We start from the raw sequence: 19,081 nt of genomic DNA on the forward strand, positions 1-19,081 counted from the left end.
ATCTCAGGGACCAATTTAGTGCTGTATCGCCTCCAATACAAGTATTTCCTTTCTTAAATGTGGATACCAAAACTACACACAGTATTCCAGATGTGGTCTCACCAAAACCCTGTACAAATGTAGCAAGACTTCTTTGTTCCTGTACTCCAATCCCTTTGGAATAAAGGCCAACATGCCATTTGCCTTCCTAATTGCTTGCTGTACCTGCATGCTAACTTTCTGTATTTCTTGTACAAGCACACCCAAGTCTCTTTGAAAATCAACACTTACAAGTTTCACACCTTTTAAGAATATTCTGCTTTTCTATTCTCATAACCAAAGTGCATAGCTTCACACATCCCTACAGTATACTCCCATCTGCCATCTTGTTGCCCACTCACATACCCTGTCTATATCTCTTTGCAACCTCTCTGTCCTCTCCACAGCTTACCTTTCCACCTAGCTTCATATCATCAGCAAACTTCGATACGTTACTCTCTGTCTCACCATCTAAGTCACTGATATAGAGTGTAAATAGCTGAGGCCCCGGCACAGATCCTTGCGACGCTCCATTATTCACTGCCTGCCAATTTGAAATACCCTGTTTATGCCTACTCTTTGCTTCCTGTCTATTACCCAATCCTCAATCAATGCTATTTATTATCCCCACTCCATGAGCCTATTAACCTTTTATGTGGCACCTTATCGAATGCCTTTTGGAAATCTTGGTATACTACATCTACTGGTTCCCCTTTATCTACCCTACTAGTTACATCCTCAAACAACTCATTGAATTTGTCAAACAGAATTTCCCTTCAGTAAAACCATGTTGACTTGTTCTAATCATACTGTGTTTTTCTCTGCATTGTTACGACTTCCTTAATAACAGTTTTCAGTATTTTTCCAACGACTGATGTTAGGCTAACTAGACTAGTTCCCTGTTTTCTCTCTCCCTCCTTTCTTGAAAAGCGGTGTAACATTTGTTAACTTCCAATGTGATGGGACCATTCCCGAATATAAGGAATTTTGGAAAATCATAGCTAGCACATCCACTATCATTGCAGCTATCTCTTTCAGAACCCTAGGAGATAGGCCATCAGTTCCTGGAGATTTGTCAGATTTTAGTCCCTTAAGTTTCTCCAATACTTTTTCTCTGCTGATATGAATTTCCTTAATTTCCTCACCTTTTTAGTCCCTAGCTTACTGTCTATTTCTGGTATATAGCTTATGTCTTCTACTGTGAAGACAGCCACACAATATTTGTTCAATGACTCTGCCATTTCCTCATTCCCCATGATAATTTCTGCTGTCTCTGCTTCTAAGGGACCAATGTTTACTTTAGCTACTCTCTTCCTTTTTTTATACCTATAAAAGCTCTTGCAATCTGTTGTTATATTACTGGCTAGTTTACACTCATTCTGCTTTTTCCTTTTTTATCAACTTTTTGGTGGCTCTTTGCTACTTTCTAAAACAATCCTCAGACTTGCTACTCTTTTTTGCAGCATTGTAAGCCTCTTTTAATCTAAGGGGGAGGTGGTGGTGGCATAGTGGTATTGTCACTGGACTAGTAACCCAGAGACCCGGGGCATTTCTCTGGGGACATGAGTTCAAATCCCACCATGGCAGAAGGTGAATTTGAATTCAGTTATTCTGGAATTTAAAAAAGCTGGTCTAATGATTGTTGTAAAAACCCATCTGGTTCACTAATGTCCTTTAGGGAGGGAAATCTGCTGTCCTTACCTGGTCTGGCCCTTGCCTACATGTGACACCAGACCCACAGCAATGTGGTTGACTCTTAAATGCCCTCTAAAATGGCTTAGCAAGCCTCTCAGTTGTATTAAAGCACTACAAAGCCAATAAGCAATGAAACTGAATGGACCACCCGGCATCGACCAAGGCACCGGAAACGACAACGGCAAATCCAGCCCTGTCGACCCTGCAAAGTCCTCCTCATTAACATCAGGGGGCTTGTGCCAAAGTTGGGAGAGTTGTCCCACAGACTAATCAAGCAGCAGTCTGACATAATCATACTCACTGAATCATACCTTACAATGTCTCAGACTCTGCCATCGCCATCCCTGGATAAGTCCTGTCCCACCGGCAGGACAGACCCAGCAGAGGTGGCGGCACAGTGGTGTACAGGCAGGAGGAAGTTGCCCTGGGAGTCCTCCACATCGACTTCGGACCCCATGAAGTCTCATGGCATTCGATCAAACATGGGCAAGGAAATTTCCTGCTGATTACCACCTACCACCCTTCCTCAGCTGATGAGTCAGTACTCCTCCATGTTGAACACCACTTGGAGGAAGCATGAGGATGGCAAGGGCACAGAATGTACTCTAGGTGGAGGACTTCATTGTCCATCACCAAGAGTGGCTCGGTAGCACCACTAATGGCCAAGTCCTAAAGGACATAGCTGCTAGACTGGATCTGTGGCAGGTGGTGAGGGAACCAATAAGAGGGAAAAACATACTTGACCTTGCCCTCACCAATCTTCCTGTCGCACATGCAACTGTCTATGACCGTATTGGTAGGAGTGACCACCGCATAGTCCTTGTGGAGACGACGTCCCGTCTTCACATTGAGGATACCCTCCACTGTGTTGTGTGGCGCTACCACCGTGCTAAATGGGATAGATTTCGAACAGATCTAGTAACTCAAAACTGGGCATCCATGAGGTGCTGTGGGCCATCAGCAGCAGCAGAATCGTACTCAGCCACAATCCGTAACCTCATGGCCTGGCATATCCCCCACCCTACCATTACCATCAAGCTGGGGGATCAAACCTTGTTCAATGAAGAGTGCAGGATGGCATGCCAGGAGCAGCACCAGGCATACCTCAAAATGAGGTGTCAGCCTGGTGAAGCTACAACCCAGGACTACTTGCATGCCAAACTGCGTAAGCAGCATGCGATAGAGCGAAGTGATCCCATAACCGACGGATCAGATCTAAGCTCTGCGGTCCTGCCACATCCAGTTATGAATGGCGGTGGACAATTAAACAACTAACGGGGAGGAGGCTCCACAAATATCCCCATTCTCAATGATGGGGGAGCAAAAGATAAGGCTGAAGCATTTGCAACAATCTTCAGCCAGAAGTGCCGAGTTGCTGATCCATCTTGGCCTCCTCCTGAAGTCCCCAGCATCACAGATGCCAGACTTCAGCCAATTCGATTCACTCCACGTGATATCAAGAAACAACTGAAGGCACTGGATACTGCAAAGGCTATGGGCCTTGACGACATTCCGGCAATAGTACTGAAGACCTGTGCTCCAGAACTTGCCACACCCCTAGCCAAGCTGTTCCAGTACAGCTAATACACTGGCATCTACCCGGCAATGCGCACAAAAAGCTGGACAAATCTGACCCGGCCAATTACCACCACGTCAGTTTACTCCCGATCATCAGTAAAGTGATGGAAGGTGTCATCGACAGCGCTATCAAGCAGCACTTGCTTAGCAATAACCTTTGGAGTCAATGGGAATCAGGGAAAACTCTCTGCTGGTTGGAGTCATACCTAGCGCAAAGGAAGTTGGTTATGGTTGTCGGAGGTCAATCATCTCAGCTCCAGGACATCACTACAGGAGTTCCTCAGGGTAGTGTCCTAGGCCCAACCATCTTCAGCTACTTCATCAATGACCTTCCCTCCATCATAAGGCCAGAAGTGGGAATGTTCGCTGATGATTGCACAATGTTCAGTACAATTCGCGACTGGTGGTGGATGGGGTACCAATCAGGCAGGCTGCTGCAAGATGGTGTCGAACTTCTTGCGTGTTGTTGGAGAACAAGTGGAGAATATTCCATCACACTCCTGACTTGTGCCATGTAAATGGTGGACAAGCTTTGGGGAGTCAGAAGGTGAGTTACTCGCTGCAGAAATCCCAACTCCTGACCTGCATTTGTAGCCACAGTATTTTTATGGTTAGTCCAGTTAAGTGTCTGGTCAATGGTAACCCCCAGGATGTTGATGGGGTTTCAGTGATGGTAATACTGTTGAATGTCAAGGAGAGATGGTTGATTCTCTCTCAATGAAGATGGTCATTGCCTGACTCTTGTGTGACTCGAATGTTACTTGCCACTTATCAGCCCAAGCCTGGATATTGTCCAGGTCTTGCTGCATCTGGATATGGGCTGCTTTAGTATCTGAGAAGTTGCGAATGGTGCTGAACACTGCAATCTTCAGCGAACATCCGCACTTCTGACGTTATGATGGAGGGAAGGTCATTAATGAAGCAGTTGAAGATGGTTGGGACTAGGACACTACCCTGAGGAGCTCCTGTAGCAATGTCCTGGGGCTGAGGCAATTGACCTCTAACAACCACAGCCATCTTCCTTTGTGCTAGGTATGACTCCAACCAGTGGAGGGTTTTCCCCCGATTCCCATTGACTCCAATTTTGCTAGGGCTCCTTGATGCCGCATTCAGTCAGATATTGCCTTGATGTCCAGGACAGTCACTCTCTCACCTTCCATCTGGAATTTCACACTTTTGTCCATGTTTGGGCCAAGGCTATAATGAGGTCTGTAGCCAAGTGATCCTGGTGGAACCCAAACTGATCATCGGTGAGCAGGTTATTGGTAAGTAAGTGCCACTTGATAGCACTGTTGGCGACACCTTCTATCACTTTGATGGTTGAGAGTAGACTGATGAGGCAGTAATTGGCCAGATTGGATTTGTCTTCCTTATTGTGGACAGGATATACCTGGGAAACTAATTGTAGGTTATATACCAGTGTTCTGGCTGAACTGGAACAGCTTGGCTAGGGGTACAGCTAGTGCTCATGGAATCATCGAAAGTTTAAGGCACAGAAAGAGGCCACTTGGCCCATCGTGTCTGTGCTGGCCAAAAAACAATCCACCCGTTCTCATCCCACCTTCTAGCATTTGATCCGTAGCCCTGCAGATTACGGCACTTGAAGTGCATATCCAGACTCATTTTAAATGAGTTGAGGGTTTTTGCCTCAACTTCCCTTTCGGGCAATGAGTTCCAGACCCCCATCACCCTCTGGATTAAAAAGCTTTTCCTCAACTCCCCTCTAATTTTTCTACCAATCACTTTAAATCTATGCCCCCTCGTCACTGACCTCTCTGCTAAGGTAAATAGGCACTTCACCTCCACTATCCAGGCCCCTCAAAATTTTGTTCATTTCAATCAGATCTCCCTTCAGCCTCCTCTGTTCCAAGGAGAACAACTCCAGCCTATCCAGTCTTTCCTCATAGCTGCATTTTTCCAGTCTTGGCAACATCCTCGTAAATCTCCTCTGTATCCTCTCCAGAGCAGTTACATCCTTTGTGTAATGAGGTGACCAGAACTGTACACAGTACTCAAGTTGTGGCCTAGCCAATGAGCTATACAGTTCCAGCATAACCCCCCTGCTCTTGTATTCTATACCTCGGCTAATAAAAGAAGGGATTCCATATGCGTCCTTAACCACCTTATCGACTTGTCCTGCTACCTTCAGGGATCTTTGGACATTCACTCCAAGGTCCCTCACTTCCTCTACACTTCTCAGTATTTTCCCATTAATCATGTATTCCTTTGCCTTGTTTGACCTCCCCAATGTTACACCTCACACTTCTCCAAGTTGAATTCCATTTGCCACTTTTCTGCCCATCTGACCAAACCATCAGTATCTTCCTGCAACCTACAGCTATCCTCGCTGTTTACCACATGGCCAATCTCAGTGTCATTTGCAAACTTCTTGATCATGCCCCCTACATTTATGTCCAAGTCGTTAATATATGCCACAAAAAGCAGGGGACCCAGTACGGAACCCTGCGGACCGCCACTGGAAACAGCCCTCCAGTCGCAAAACCGCTCGTCAACAATTACCCTTTGTTTCCTGCCACTGAGCCAATTTAATGTCCACCTTGCTGCATTTCCCTGGATCCCATAGGATTTTATTTTTTTAACCAGTATGCCATGTGATAGCAAAGGTTCTATAATTATATAAAAGGGAAGAGAATAGCTACTGTGAATGTTGGCCCCTTGGAGGATGAGACTGGGGAGTTAATAGAGGGAAACACCGAAATGGCGGAGACACTAAATCAGTATTTTGCCTCAGTTTTCACGGTGGAGGACACTAGTACCATCCCAATAGTAACAGGTAATGCAGAGGTTATAGAAAGGGAGGAACTTAGAACAATCATCATCACTAGGGAAAAAGTACTGAGCAAACTATTGGGATTGAAGGCAGCCAAGTCCCCAGGGCCTGATGGCCTACATCCTCGGGTCTTAAAGGGAGTGGCAGAGGAGATAGTGGATCCATTGGTTATAATATTCCAAAATTCCTTGGATGCGGGAAAGGTTCCAGTGGATTGGAAAAGTGCTAATATAACGTCCTTATTCAAAAAAGGAGAGAGGCAGAAAGTAGGAAACTATAGTCCAGTTAGTTTAACATCTGTCATTGGGAAATTGTTAGAATCCATTATTAAGGAAGTAATAACAGGACGTTTAGAAAGTTAAAACTCAATCCATCAGAGTCAGTATGGTTTTATGAAGGATAAATCGTGTTTGACTAATTTGCTAGAGTTCTTCAAAGCTGTAACAAGCAAAGTGGATAATGGGGATCCTGTAGATGTAGTATATCTGGACTTCCAGAAGGCATTTGATAAGGTGCCACACAAAAGATTAATACACAAGGTAAGATCACGTGGGGTTAGGGGAAACTTATTAGCTTAGATAGAGGATTGGCTAACCAACAGAAAACAGAGAGTTGGGATAAATGGGTCTTTTTCTGGTTGGCAAGATGTAACTAGTGCGGTGCCACAGGGTTCGGTCCTCGGGGCCCCAACTATTTACAATATATATTAATGACTTGGATGCAGGGACAGAAGGCACTATAGCCAAATTTGCAGATGACACTAAAATAGGTGGATAGTAAGTTGCAATAAAGAAATAAGAAATTTATAAATAGATATGGATAGGTTAGGTGAATGGGCCAAAATTGGGCAGATGGAGTTTAACGTGAATAAGTGTGAGGTTATCCATTTTGTTCGGAAGAATAGAAAGGTAGATTATTATCTAAATGGAGAGAAACTTCAGAGGGATCTGGTTGTCCTCATGCATGAATCGCAGAAAACTAGTATGCAGGTGCAGCAGGTAATAAGGAAGGCAAATGGAATTTTGGCATTTATTGCTAAAGGAATAGACTATAAAAGTAGGGAAGTTTTGCTGCAACTGTACAAGGCATTAGTGAGACCGCAATACCGGAGTATTGCGTACAGTTTTGGTCCCCTTACTTGAGGAAGGATGTAGTTGCATTGGAGGCAGTTCAGAGGAGGTTCACTAGATTGGTTCCAGAGATGAGGGGTTTGTCTTATGAAGAGAGATTGAGCAGTTTAGGCCTTTACTCTCTAGAGTTTGGAAGAATGAGAGGAGATCTAATTGAGGTATATAAGATGATTAAGGGGATTGACAAAGTAGACGTAGAGAGGATGTTTCCTCTTGTGGGACAATCTAGATCATCATTTTAGGATAAGGGGTAGCAGATTTAAAACATAGATGAGGAGAAATTATTTCTCTCAAAGGGTCGTGAGTCTGTGGAATTCACTACCCCAGAGTGCGGTGGATGCTGGGACATTGAGTAATTTTAAGGAGGAGATAGACAGATTTTTAATTAGTAATGGGTTGTAGGGTTATGGAGAACGGGCAGGAAAGTGGAGTTGAGGCCAAGATGAGATCAGTCATGATCGTATTGAATGGCGGAGCAAGCTCGAGGGGCTGAATTGCCTCCTCCTGCTCCTAGTTCTTATGTTCTAATTGGCGTATGGTTCAGATAATAATCCAGAGATTATTGCCTTTTGAGGTTCTGCTTTTTAATTTGGAACTTAACTCCTCAAACTCTCTCAGCAGAACATCATTCCTAGTTCTACTACCTATGTGGTTGGTTCCTACGAGGACCACAATAACTGGATCCTTGCCTCACGCCCCACCCCGACACCAAGTTCTTCTCCAGCCGCATGGAGATGTCTTTAACCCTGCCGCCGGCAGGCAATACAACCTTTGGAACTCCTGGTCGCGGCTGCAGAGAACACTGTCTATTCACCCCCCCCCCGACTATACTGTCCTCTATCACTACCACATTCCTTTTCACCCCCCCCCCCCCTACTTGAATAGCCTCTTGCACCATGGTGCTATGGTCAGTTTGCCCATCTTCCCTGCAGTCCTTGTTCTGATCCACAGAGGTAGCAAGTACCTTGCACCTGTTGGTCAAAGTCGAGGCTGAGGCTCCTCCATCACTACATCCTGAATCCTCCTTGCTGTCATATACTCCTGTCCCTGATCATTGACCAATTCTAAAGTTCTGCTTAACCTAAGGGGTGTGACTGCCTCTTGGAAAGTTCTCCCCCTCCCTAATGCCCAGCAATGTCTGCAGCTCGGACTCCAACTCAGCATCTCTGAGCCGCAGTTGCTTGAGCTGCATACAGTTAACGCAGATATGGTTCTTAATGATCGCAGTGCCCTCCACAAACTTCTACATGCTGCAGTTATGACACACTGCCTGCCCTGCTGTCACTGTCTAACCTTATTTATTTATTTGTCTGATTAGTTAATTACTTACTAATTTAATAAATTAATAGCAAGTTACAGTTTCTTAGCTTAGAGACAAAGGAAAACCACTCACCAACTATTGGAGGTAAAACAAAATGAATAAAAAGCAGCACCTTCTTTCCTCTATGCATCGAATTCCCACTTGCACCAAATTCCCGACTTTAGCACTTTGTTTTCGAAGCACTGTTTTTAAGATCACTCTCCTCCAGTTGTGGAAGACCTCAGCATTTCCCCTTGGACTTTCAATCCATTCGATCCAAATCAGTGTGCGTTCCTAATAACTTCTGGTCTAATATGCGATAAGCCTGTTCCTGGTACGAAGATGAAAGTGATGAAGTGACACACTAGATCACCATTCTGTCCAGTCATCACAGTAAAGGCCTGCTACCTGACCCGAACCCGACGGGACCCGACGACGTGTGTTGGGTTGCTCTTCTGGGTCCGACTTTCAGGTCTGGGTCGGGGACACACAGCAAGAATTGCATTTTGCTCTGCTGTTAAGTGTTAAAAGTGAAAAACCTACCTGAGCTGGGAGTCTGGGACATCAGGGAGGGAAACTCTGAGTCTGCACAGTGAGCGTCTCTATGATGTCATCATGCTCATGCTGCAGCTTCTTGCAGATTGGGAGTCGCAAGGTAGATAAAGGGAACAATATGGTGGTTGGGTCGGGCGCGGGGAAAAAAATGGGCCGGGTCGGGCTCAGGTCCGATGTGGTTCTGTTGGGTTCGGGTCAGGTTTTTTTTTTTGTGACCTAAGCAGGCCTTTACCTCACAGTGCCTGAAACCGATAGAATAGAGTGTTTGGCAGTGGCACCACATGGCACAGAGAGTGCTCCATTCCCCATTATTGACATTTCTCAGCTTGGTCAGCACAGAAATTCATCCAAAAATATAATTTAAAAAATGAAATGTTAAAGTTCTAGACTTGTAATGAAGTGTTTGCACTTGTTAGAGTTTATCTTACTTTTGTTTTGTAGATTGTTCCCTCATCACCAGTTCGTATCCCCAGCAGCAGGCTGCATCAAATCAAGCAGGTAAAGCAGGTGCACACCTCTAATACAGTTAAAACCCAGAGATCAGAGGAAAGTTTCAGTGCGGGGAGTAAGTGTTCTGTCATAGGCTGCTATATCTGAATTCAGAGTGTGGGAAATGTTCCTGGTTTATCATAGTATTAGTTTGCTGGAGATTTTTTTCATTCGTAAACTATCTATTATAGAGCTCTGCTTTATCAGAGACACCCAAAATGTTAAACTGAATTACAGACTAAAAGTATAAAACCTATCAGTGTGCTGATCAAGCTGTTGCTGTAATAGATCCTTTCAGTTATACACACGGGAATAAATTGCCTGATTTTTATGTAAATGCTTTTGTTCTGTATGGATGCACTAACCTGTAACAAATCTCCTCATTCTTCTTGGACAAAATAGCCTTGTGGCCTTAACTGAAGACAGGACAGTATCATACTTTGAGTAACAAATCCCAGTAAATAGTCCATGGTTAGCACAAATTATTTTAGCTGCAAAATGTTGACGGCGTTGGGAGAGATGTTTCAGAAATTCATTCCACATAGCCGCCTAGAGACTGCAGCCACATTGTGACCATTGACAATGCAAAACCCAATGGGAAATGTTGACATAGAAAATTACAATTATAAATGTTGATGGAAAAGCACAACTAAAAATAGTCAGCAGGAAGTAAGGTTTGTGGACAGGAAGTGCAAGATTTTCGATAGATATTCAGTCCAGTTGGAATATTCAAATAGTTGAAAGGAAATCAGTTTAAAATTGTGTCTGACTTGATATCAAAGTGCTGGAAATACTCAGCAGGTCTGGCAGCATCTGTGGAGAGAGAAACGGAGTTAACGTTCAGGTCTGTGACTTTTCATCAGAACTGGTTAAAATGTTACCTTGATTCACTAAGTCATGAGGATCGAACGCAAGGTTAAGGGATATAAAAGTACTACTTGCTTTAGGTTTAGAGTCATAGAGTAATAGAGTTTGGTGATGACAACACTTTGAGGTCACTAAAGAGAATTGTAATTCCAGGTAAAATAGCTGAAGTAAGCCATTTTGTAAGTACTGATATAGTCTGTAGTGAGATGCCTTTGCTATTGAATAAATCTTCTATAAAAAAATGCACAAATGAAACTCGACATGGAACATGATAAGGCAATTATTTTTGGAAAGTCAGTTGATCTGCGGTTTATTCTGTCAGGATATATCTGATGTCTTAAAATCTGATATTTCTTGTCAGAATGTTAGACAAGTATTAATGGCATCTGGTGATAAGAATCAGAGAGGAAAAAAAAGCAAGTTACGTAGACAATTTGCTCACCCTACTTGTCAAAGGTTACAAATCCTGCTAAAAGATGCAGGTGTGGTTGATGAAGAGCATACAAGTCCAATAAAAGATTTTAGTGAAAAGTGTGAAATCTAAGAAGTATTGAAGGATGTTTCTGTGGCCGCAAACGTGACTCCAGGATGGTATGTTGCCTCCCCGGTGGCAAGGATGTCACGGAGCGGCTGCAGGACATACGGGTAGAACTTAAAAACAAAAAGGGGGCAATCACTTTGCTAGGAATGTACTACAGGCCTGCAAAAAGTCAGTAAGAGATAGAGGAGCAGATATGTAGGCAAATCTCAGAGGTGTAAAAATAATAGGGTAATAATAGTAGGGGGTTTCAACTTCCCCAATATTAACTGGGATAGTCTTAGTGCAAAAGGCTTAAAGGGGGCGGAATTCTTAAAGTGCATCCAGGAGAGTTTTTTTGAGCCAGCACACGGAAAGTCCTATAAGAGAAGTGGCAGTACTGGACCTAATCTTAGGGAATGAAGCCAGACAAGTGGTAGAAGTGTCAGTGGAGGAGCATTTCGGGGATAGTGACCATAACTCTTGTTACGACCAGGTGAGCAATGTCCATGAGGTCTTTTGCTGTCTTTATTTGGTATTATTGTAACAGGGTTTAATTTTAAACACACTGTGTTTTGAGCTCTCTTCTTGTTTGAACCCTTATTCACAGTTTCCAATTATCAGGCAAATAACTGAGCGCAAACTGGCTTTCTTTGGTTTAAAGCAGAAAGAGGAAATTTATTAAACCTTAAAACTTAAACTCTAATACGGTTCACGCCTGTGGATATATGACGCACTCACTCTAGCATGCACACGCAGTATAAACATGCAGATAGGAATAGAAAAGAGAAGTAGAACAGTTTGAGGCAATATCTTGTAACTGTTTCTCGAGCTCACTGTAGTCCTTGCTTGGAGATATGGTCTCGCGATTCGTTGGGTCCCAGTAATCATCTTAAAATTTTGTTCACAAGGCAAACCCTTCTCTCTTTGAATTTCACATGTTTTTACGAGATTCAGTTCCGTGGGAAGAGATGAAGCAAACAGGCAGGCAGAGGAGATCTTCTCAGCCCATGAGCACACGGCATTCTGCCTGGCAATTCCTTTGTTTAGGAGTTCAAAAACTCTAACAGCCATGTCATGTGACCAAAACTGGTCTGACTACTTCTGTGTATTGGAGGAACAGGGATTGGCTCCCTTTGTTTCCCCATTGTCTGGTACTATGCAAATATCCTTCCAGTCAGAGATTGCAATTTTTAAAGTTTTAATGTTCATGTGGCGAAATAATGTGTGCCTCAGTCTTGGCAGGTGGGGTTTGCCTAAGATTTAAGGTAGTTATGGAAAAGGACAAAGACGGGCCGGAAATAAAGGTACTGAATTGGGGAAAGGCCGATTTCAATATGATAAAACAGGATCTGGCCAAAGTGGACTTGTAGGAAAGTCTACATCAGACCAGTGGGAGTCATTCAAAAAGGAAATAGTGAGTGTTCAGGGCCAACATATACCCGTTAAGGTGAAGGGTAGGACCAACAATTCCAGGGAACCCTGGATGTCAAGGGATATAGAGGATTGAATAAGGAAAAAAAAAGGAGGCTTATGGCAGATTCAGAGGACTGAAAACAGTGGAGGCCCTAGAGGAGTATAGAAAGTGTAGGGGGAGTACTTTTATTTATTTATTTTATTTACAGATACAGCACTGAAACAGGCCCTTCGGCCCACCTCATTCTTCTAAACTCTAGCAAATTCAAGCCTAATCGACCCAATCTTTCTTCATACGTCAGTCCTACTATCCCAGGAATCAGTTTGGTAAACCTTCGCCGCACTCCCTCCATAGCAAGAACATCCTGCCTCAGATAGGGAGACCAAAACTGCACACAATACTCCAGATGTTTGCCCACTCTCTCAACCTGTCCAAACCACACTGGAGCTTCTCTGCATCATCCTCACAGCTCACACTCCCACCCAGCTTTGTGTCATCTGCAAACTTGAATATATTACACTTAATTCCCTCATCTATGTCATTAATATATGTTGTGAATAGCTGGGGTCCTAGCACTGATCCCTGCGGTACCCCACTAGTCACTGCCTGCAACTCAGAAAAAGACCAGTTTATTCCTCTTTGTATTTTGATGGGATTAATCTCCACTTGGAGAGGGAGGGATTAATCAAGGATAGTCAGCATGGCTTTGTCAGGGGGAGATCATGACTAACAAATTTGATTGAATTTTTCGAGGAGGTGACTAGGTGTATAGATGAGGATAAAGCAGTTGATGTAGTCTACATGGACTTCAATAAGGCTTTTGATAAGGTACTGCATGGGAGATTGGTCAAGAAGGTAAGAGCCCATGGGATCCAGGGCAATTTTATTTTACTCATTCATGGGATGTGAGTGACGCTGGCTAGGCCAGCATTTATTGCCCATCCCTAATTGCCCTTGAAAAGGTTGTGGTGAGCTGCCTTCTTGAACCGCTGCAGTCCATGTGAGGTAGGTACACCCACAGTGCTGTGAGGAAGGGAGTTCCAGGATTTTGACCCAGCGACAGTGAAGGAACGGCAATATAGTTCCAAGTCAGGATGGTGTGTGACTTGGAGGTGAACTTGCAGGTAGTGGTGTTCCCCTGCATTTGCTGCCCTTGTCCTTCTAGTCATAGAGAGGTACAGCACTGAAATAGGCCCTGCGGCCCACCGAGTCTGTGCCGACCATCAACCACCCATTTATACTAATCCTACATTAATCCCATATTCCCTACCACATCTCTACCTTCCCTCAATTCTCCTAACACCTACCTACACTAGGGGCAATTTACAACGGCCAATTAACTATCAACCTGCAAGTCTTTGGCTGTGGGAGGAAACCGGAACACCAGGCGGAAACCCACGCAGTCACAGGGAGAACTTGCAAACTCCGCACAGGCAATACCCAGAACTGAACCATGGTTGCTGGAGCTGTGAGGCTGCGGTGCTAACCACTGCACCACTATGCCGCCCTAATTGGTAGAGGTCGCGGGTTTGGAAGGTGCTGTCTAAGGAGCTTTGGTACGTTGCTTCAGTGCATCTTGTAGATGGTACACACTGCTGCCACTGTGCGTCAGTGGTGGAGGGAGTGAATGTTTGTGGATGGGGTGCCAATCAAGTGGGCTGCTTTGTCCTGGATGGTGTCGAGCTTCTTGAGTGTTGTTGGAGCTGCACCCATCCAGGCAAGTGGAGAGTATTCCATCACACTCCTGACTTGTGCCTTGTAGATGGTGGACAGGCTTTGGGGAGTCAGGAGGGGAGTTAATCACCACAGGATTCAAAGAACAAAGAACAGTACAGCACAGGAACAGGCCATTCGGCCCTCCAAGCCTGCGCCGATCTTGTTGCCTGCCTAAACTAACACCTTCTGCACTTCCGGGGCCCATATCCCTCTATTCCCTTCCTTTTCATGTATTTGTCAAGTTGTCTCTTAAACGTCGCTATCGTATCTGCTTCCACCACCTCCCCTGGCAACAAGTTCCAGGCACTCACCACCCTCTGTGTAAAAAAAAAAAAAGTTGCCTCGCACATCCCCTGTAAACTTTTTCCCTCGCACCTTAAACCTATGTCCCCTAGTAACTGACTCTTCCACCCTGGGAAAAAGCTTCTGACTATCTACTCTGTCCATGCCGCTCATAACTTTGTAAACCTCTATCATGTCGCCCCTCCACCTCCGTCATTCTAGTGAAAACAATCCGAGTTTATCCAACCTCTCCTCATAGCTAATGCCCTCCAGACCAGGCAACATCCTGGTAAACCTCTTCTGTACCCACTCCAAAGCCTCCACGTCCTTCTGGTAGTGTGGCGACCAGAATTGCATGCAATATTCTAAGTGTGGCCTAACTAAGGTTCTGTACAGCTGCAACATGACTGGCCAATTTTTATACTCTATGCCCCGACCGATGAAGGCAAGCATGCCGTATGCCTTTTTGACTACCTTATCCACCTGCGTTGCCACTTTCAGTGACAAGTGGACCTGTACGCCCAGATCTCTCTGCCTGTCAATACTCCTAAGGGTTCTGCCATTTACTGTATACCTCCCACCTGCATTAGACCTTCCAAAATGCAATACCTCACATTTGCCATTTCTCCGCCCAAGTCTCCAACCGATCTATATCCTGCTGTATCCTCTGACAATCCTCATCATTATCCGCAACTCCACCAACCTTTGTGTCGTCCGCAAACTGACTAATCAGACCAGCTACATTTTCCTCCAAATCATTTATATATACTACAAAGAGCAAAGGTCCCAGCACTGATCCCTGCGGAACACCACTAGTCACATTCCTCCATTCAGAAAAACACCCATCCACTGATACCCTCTGTCTTATATGACCGAGCCAGTTCTGTATCAATCTTGCCAGCTCACCTCATCCCGTGTGACTTCAACTTTTGTACCAGTCTGCCATGCGGGACCTTGTCAAAGGCTTTACTGAAGTCCATATAGATAACATCCATGGCCCTTCCATCATCAATCATCTTAGTCACTTCCTCAAAAAACTCAATCAAATTAGTAAGACACGACCTCCCCTTCACAAAACCATGCTGTCTTTCGCTAATAAGTTCGGTTGTTTTCAAATGGGAGTAAATCCTGTCCCGAATAATCCTCTCTAATAGTTTCCCTACCACTGACGTAAGGATTATCCTTGCCACCCTTCTTAAACAAAGGCACAACATTGGCTATTCTCCAGTCCTCTGGGACCTCACCTGTAGCCAATGAGGATGCAAAGATTTCTGTCAAGGCCCCAGCAATTTCTTCACTTGCCTCCCTCAGTATTCTAGAGTAGATCCCATCAGGCCCTGGGGACTTATCTACCTTAATGCTTTGCAAGACACCCAACACCACCTCCTTTTTGATAATGAGATGATTGAGACTATCTGCACTCCCTTCCCTAGGCTCATCATCCACCAAATCCTTCTCTTTGGTGAATACTGATGCAAAGTACTCATTTAGCATCTTGCCCATTTCCTCTGGCTCCACACATAGATTCCCATCTCTGTCCTTGAGTGGGCCAACCCTTTCCCTGGTTACCCTCTTGCTCTTTATATATGTATAAAAAGCCTTGGGATTTTCCTTAATCCTGTTTGCCAATGACTTTTCATGACCCCTTTTAGCCCTCCTGACTCCTTGCTTAAGTTCCTTCCTACTGTCGTTATATTCCTGAAGTGCTTCATCTGTTCCTAGCCTTCCAGCCCTTACAAATGCTTCCTTTTTCTTTTTGACTAGGCTCACAATATCCCGTGTTATCCAAGCTTCCCGAAACTTGCCAAACTTGTCTTTCTTCCTCACAGGAACATGCTGGTCCTGGATTCTAATCAGCTGACGTTTGAAAGACTCCCACATGTCAGATGTTGATTTACCCTCAAACAGCCGCCCCCAATCTAAATTCTTCAGTTCCTGCCTAATATTGTTATAATTAGCCTTCCCCCAATTTAGCACCTTCACCCAAGGACTATTCTTATCCTATCCACAAGTACCTTAAAACTTATGGAATTATGGTCACTGCTCCCGAAATACTCCCCCACTGAAACTTCGACCACCTGGCTGGGCTCATTCCCCAATACCAGGTCCAGAATGGCCCCATCCCTAGTTGGACTTGCATACTGTTTCAAGAAGCCCTCCTGGATGCTCCTCACAAATTCTGCTCCATCCAAGCCCCTAGCACTAAGTGAGTCCCAGTCAATATTGGGGAAGTTAAAATCACCCACCACCACAACCCTGTTAACTTTACATCTTTCCAAAATCTGTCTACATATCTGCTCCTCTACCTCCCGCTGGCTGTTGGGAGGCCTGTAGTCAACCCCCAACATCGTGACTGCACCCTTCCTATTCCCCCAACATCGTGACTAAACCCTTCCTATTCCTGAGCTCCACCCATATTGCCTCGCTGCATGACCCCTCTGAGGTGTTCTCCCGCAGTACAGCTGTGATCTCCTTAACATGTAATGCAACTCCCCCACCCCTTTTACATCCCCCTCTATCCCTCCTGAAGCTTCTAAAGCCTGGAACATTTAGCTGCCAATCCTGCCCTTCCCTCAACCAAGTCTCTGTCATAGCAACAACATCATATTTCCAAGTACTAATCCAAGCTCTAAGTTCATCTGCCTTACCTGTTATACTTCTCGCATTGAAACAAATGCACTTCAGACCACCAGTCCCGCTGTGCTCAGCAACATCTTCCTGCCTGCTCTTCCTCTTAGGCCTTATTTACTATGTCCTCCTCATTTATTTCACTAGCTGTCCTACTGCTCTGGTTCCCACCCCCCTGCCACACTAGTTTAAACCCTCCCGAGTGACGCTAGCAAACTGGCAGCCAGGATATTAGTGCCCCTCCAGTTTAGATGCAACCCGTCCTTCTTGTACAGGTCCCATCTGTCCCTGAAGAGAGCCCAATGGTCCAGATATCTGAAACCCTCCCTTCTACACCAGCTGCTCAGCCACGTGTTGAGCTGCACTATCTTCCTATTTCTAGCCTCACTGGCACGTGGCACAGGGAGTAATCCAGAGATTACAACCCTAGAGGTCCTGTTTTTTAACTTACTACCTAACTCCCTAAACTCCCCCTGCAGGACCTCATCACTCTTCCTGCCTATGTCGTTGGTACCGATGTGTCACACAACCTCTGGCTGTTCACCCTCCCCCTTCAGAATGCCCCCTGTCCGTTCAGAGACATCCTTGACCCTGGCACCAGGGAGGCAACATACCATCCTGGAGTCTCTTTCACGTCCACAGAAGCGCCTATCTGTGCCCCTGACTATAGAGCCCCTATAACTATTGCTGTTCTGCACTTTGTCCCTCCCTGCTGAACAACAGTGCCAGCCGTGGTGCCACTGCTCTGGCTGCTGCTGTTTTCCCCTGATAGGCCATCCCCCCCCTTCTTTTCTTTTCTTTTGGGCCTCCTTATCTCGAGAGACAATGGATACGCGCCTGGAGGTGGTCAGTGGTTTGTGAAGCAGCGCCTGGAGTGGCTATAAAGGCCAATTCTGGAGTGACAGGCTCTTCCACAGGTGCTGCAGAGAAATTTGTTTGTTGGGGCTGTTGCACAGTTGGCTCTCCCCTTGCGCCTCTGTCTTTTTTCCTGCCAACTACTAAGTCTCTTCGACTCGCCACAATTTAGCCCTGTCTTTATGGCTGCCCGCCAGCTCTGGCGAATGCTGGCAACTGACTCCCACGACTTGTGATCAATGTCACACGATTTCATGTCGCGTTTGCAGACGTCTTTATAACGGAGACATGGACGGCCGGTGGGTCTGATACCAGTGGCGAGCTCGCTGTACAATGTGTCTTTGGGGATCCTGCCATCTTCCATGCGGCTCACATGGCCAAGCCATCTCAAGCGCCGCTGACTCAGTAGTGTGTATAAGCTGGGGGTGTTGGCCGCTTCAAGGACTTCTGTGTTGGAGATATAGTCCTGCCACCTGAATCCCCCCCAACAGTATCCAAAATGGTATACTTGTTAGAGAGGGGGATAGCCACAGGGGATTCCTGCACTGACTGCCTGCCCCTTCTAGCGGTCACCTATCGATCTGCCTTCACCTTGGGTGTAATCACTTCTCTAAAACTCCTGTCTATGACACTTTCTGCCACCTGCATGCTCCTAAGTGCATCCAATTGCCGCTCCAACCGATCCATGCAGTCTGTGAGGCGCTGCAACTGGGTACACTTCCTGCAGATGTAGTCGCCCGGAACGCTGGAAGCGTCACAGACCTCCCACATCTCACAGGTGAAGCACTTCACCCCTCTAACTGACATTTCTAGCACTAATTAGTTAATTAATATAAAATAAATAAATACTTATTAAATCCTTACTAAATTATGATACACTTAACTATGTGGTCCCTAGTGCTAGATTTCTACAATAAATTCTGAATGCTAACTAAATACAGTAATCTCCTCCCTCTGGTTTAGTTACTCTACTTATTAATTAGTTAATTAGTGTTTTAATCAATTTTTATCAGTTTTATTTTCAAATTCGGTGCAGATTCCCTACCAGCCAATCAGGTCACAGCTTTCCTGTGACGTCACTTTTTCAGTTTTTTTTCCCTCCCCGAGGTAACTTACGCTCCGGAACTCCGCCCTCCGAGTCTGCTCCGAGAATCCGGAGGTAAGTTTTTTTTTATACTTACTGCTCTGGAACTCCGCCCTCCAAGTGTGCCAACCTCGCCTCCTACCTGCTCTTGTAGCCACG

General features: G+C 45.2%; 1 protein-coding gene across 2 annotated transcripts in view; it reads left to right on the forward strand.

Moving 5' to 3' along the window:
* pabir2 (PABIR family member 2) overlaps positions 1-19,081 on the forward strand; it is a 103,249-nt gene that overhangs the window by 25,024 nt on the left and 59,144 nt on the right. For both annotated transcript variants that reach the window (XM_068047059.1, XM_068047058.1), the window contains exon 3: positions 9,509-9,565. In XM_068047059.1, the coding sequence (XP_067903160.1) occupies positions 9,509-9,565 (57 nt within the window). The remainder of the gene's footprint in view (positions 1-9,508; positions 9,566-19,081) is intronic.

The sequence above is a fragment of the Heterodontus francisci genome, chromosome 15, assembly GCF_036365525.1.
Source record: "Heterodontus francisci isolate sHetFra1 chromosome 15, sHetFra1.hap1, whole genome shotgun sequence".
Lineage (NCBI taxonomy): Eukaryota > Metazoa > Chordata > Chondrichthyes > Heterodontiformes > Heterodontidae > Heterodontus > Heterodontus francisci.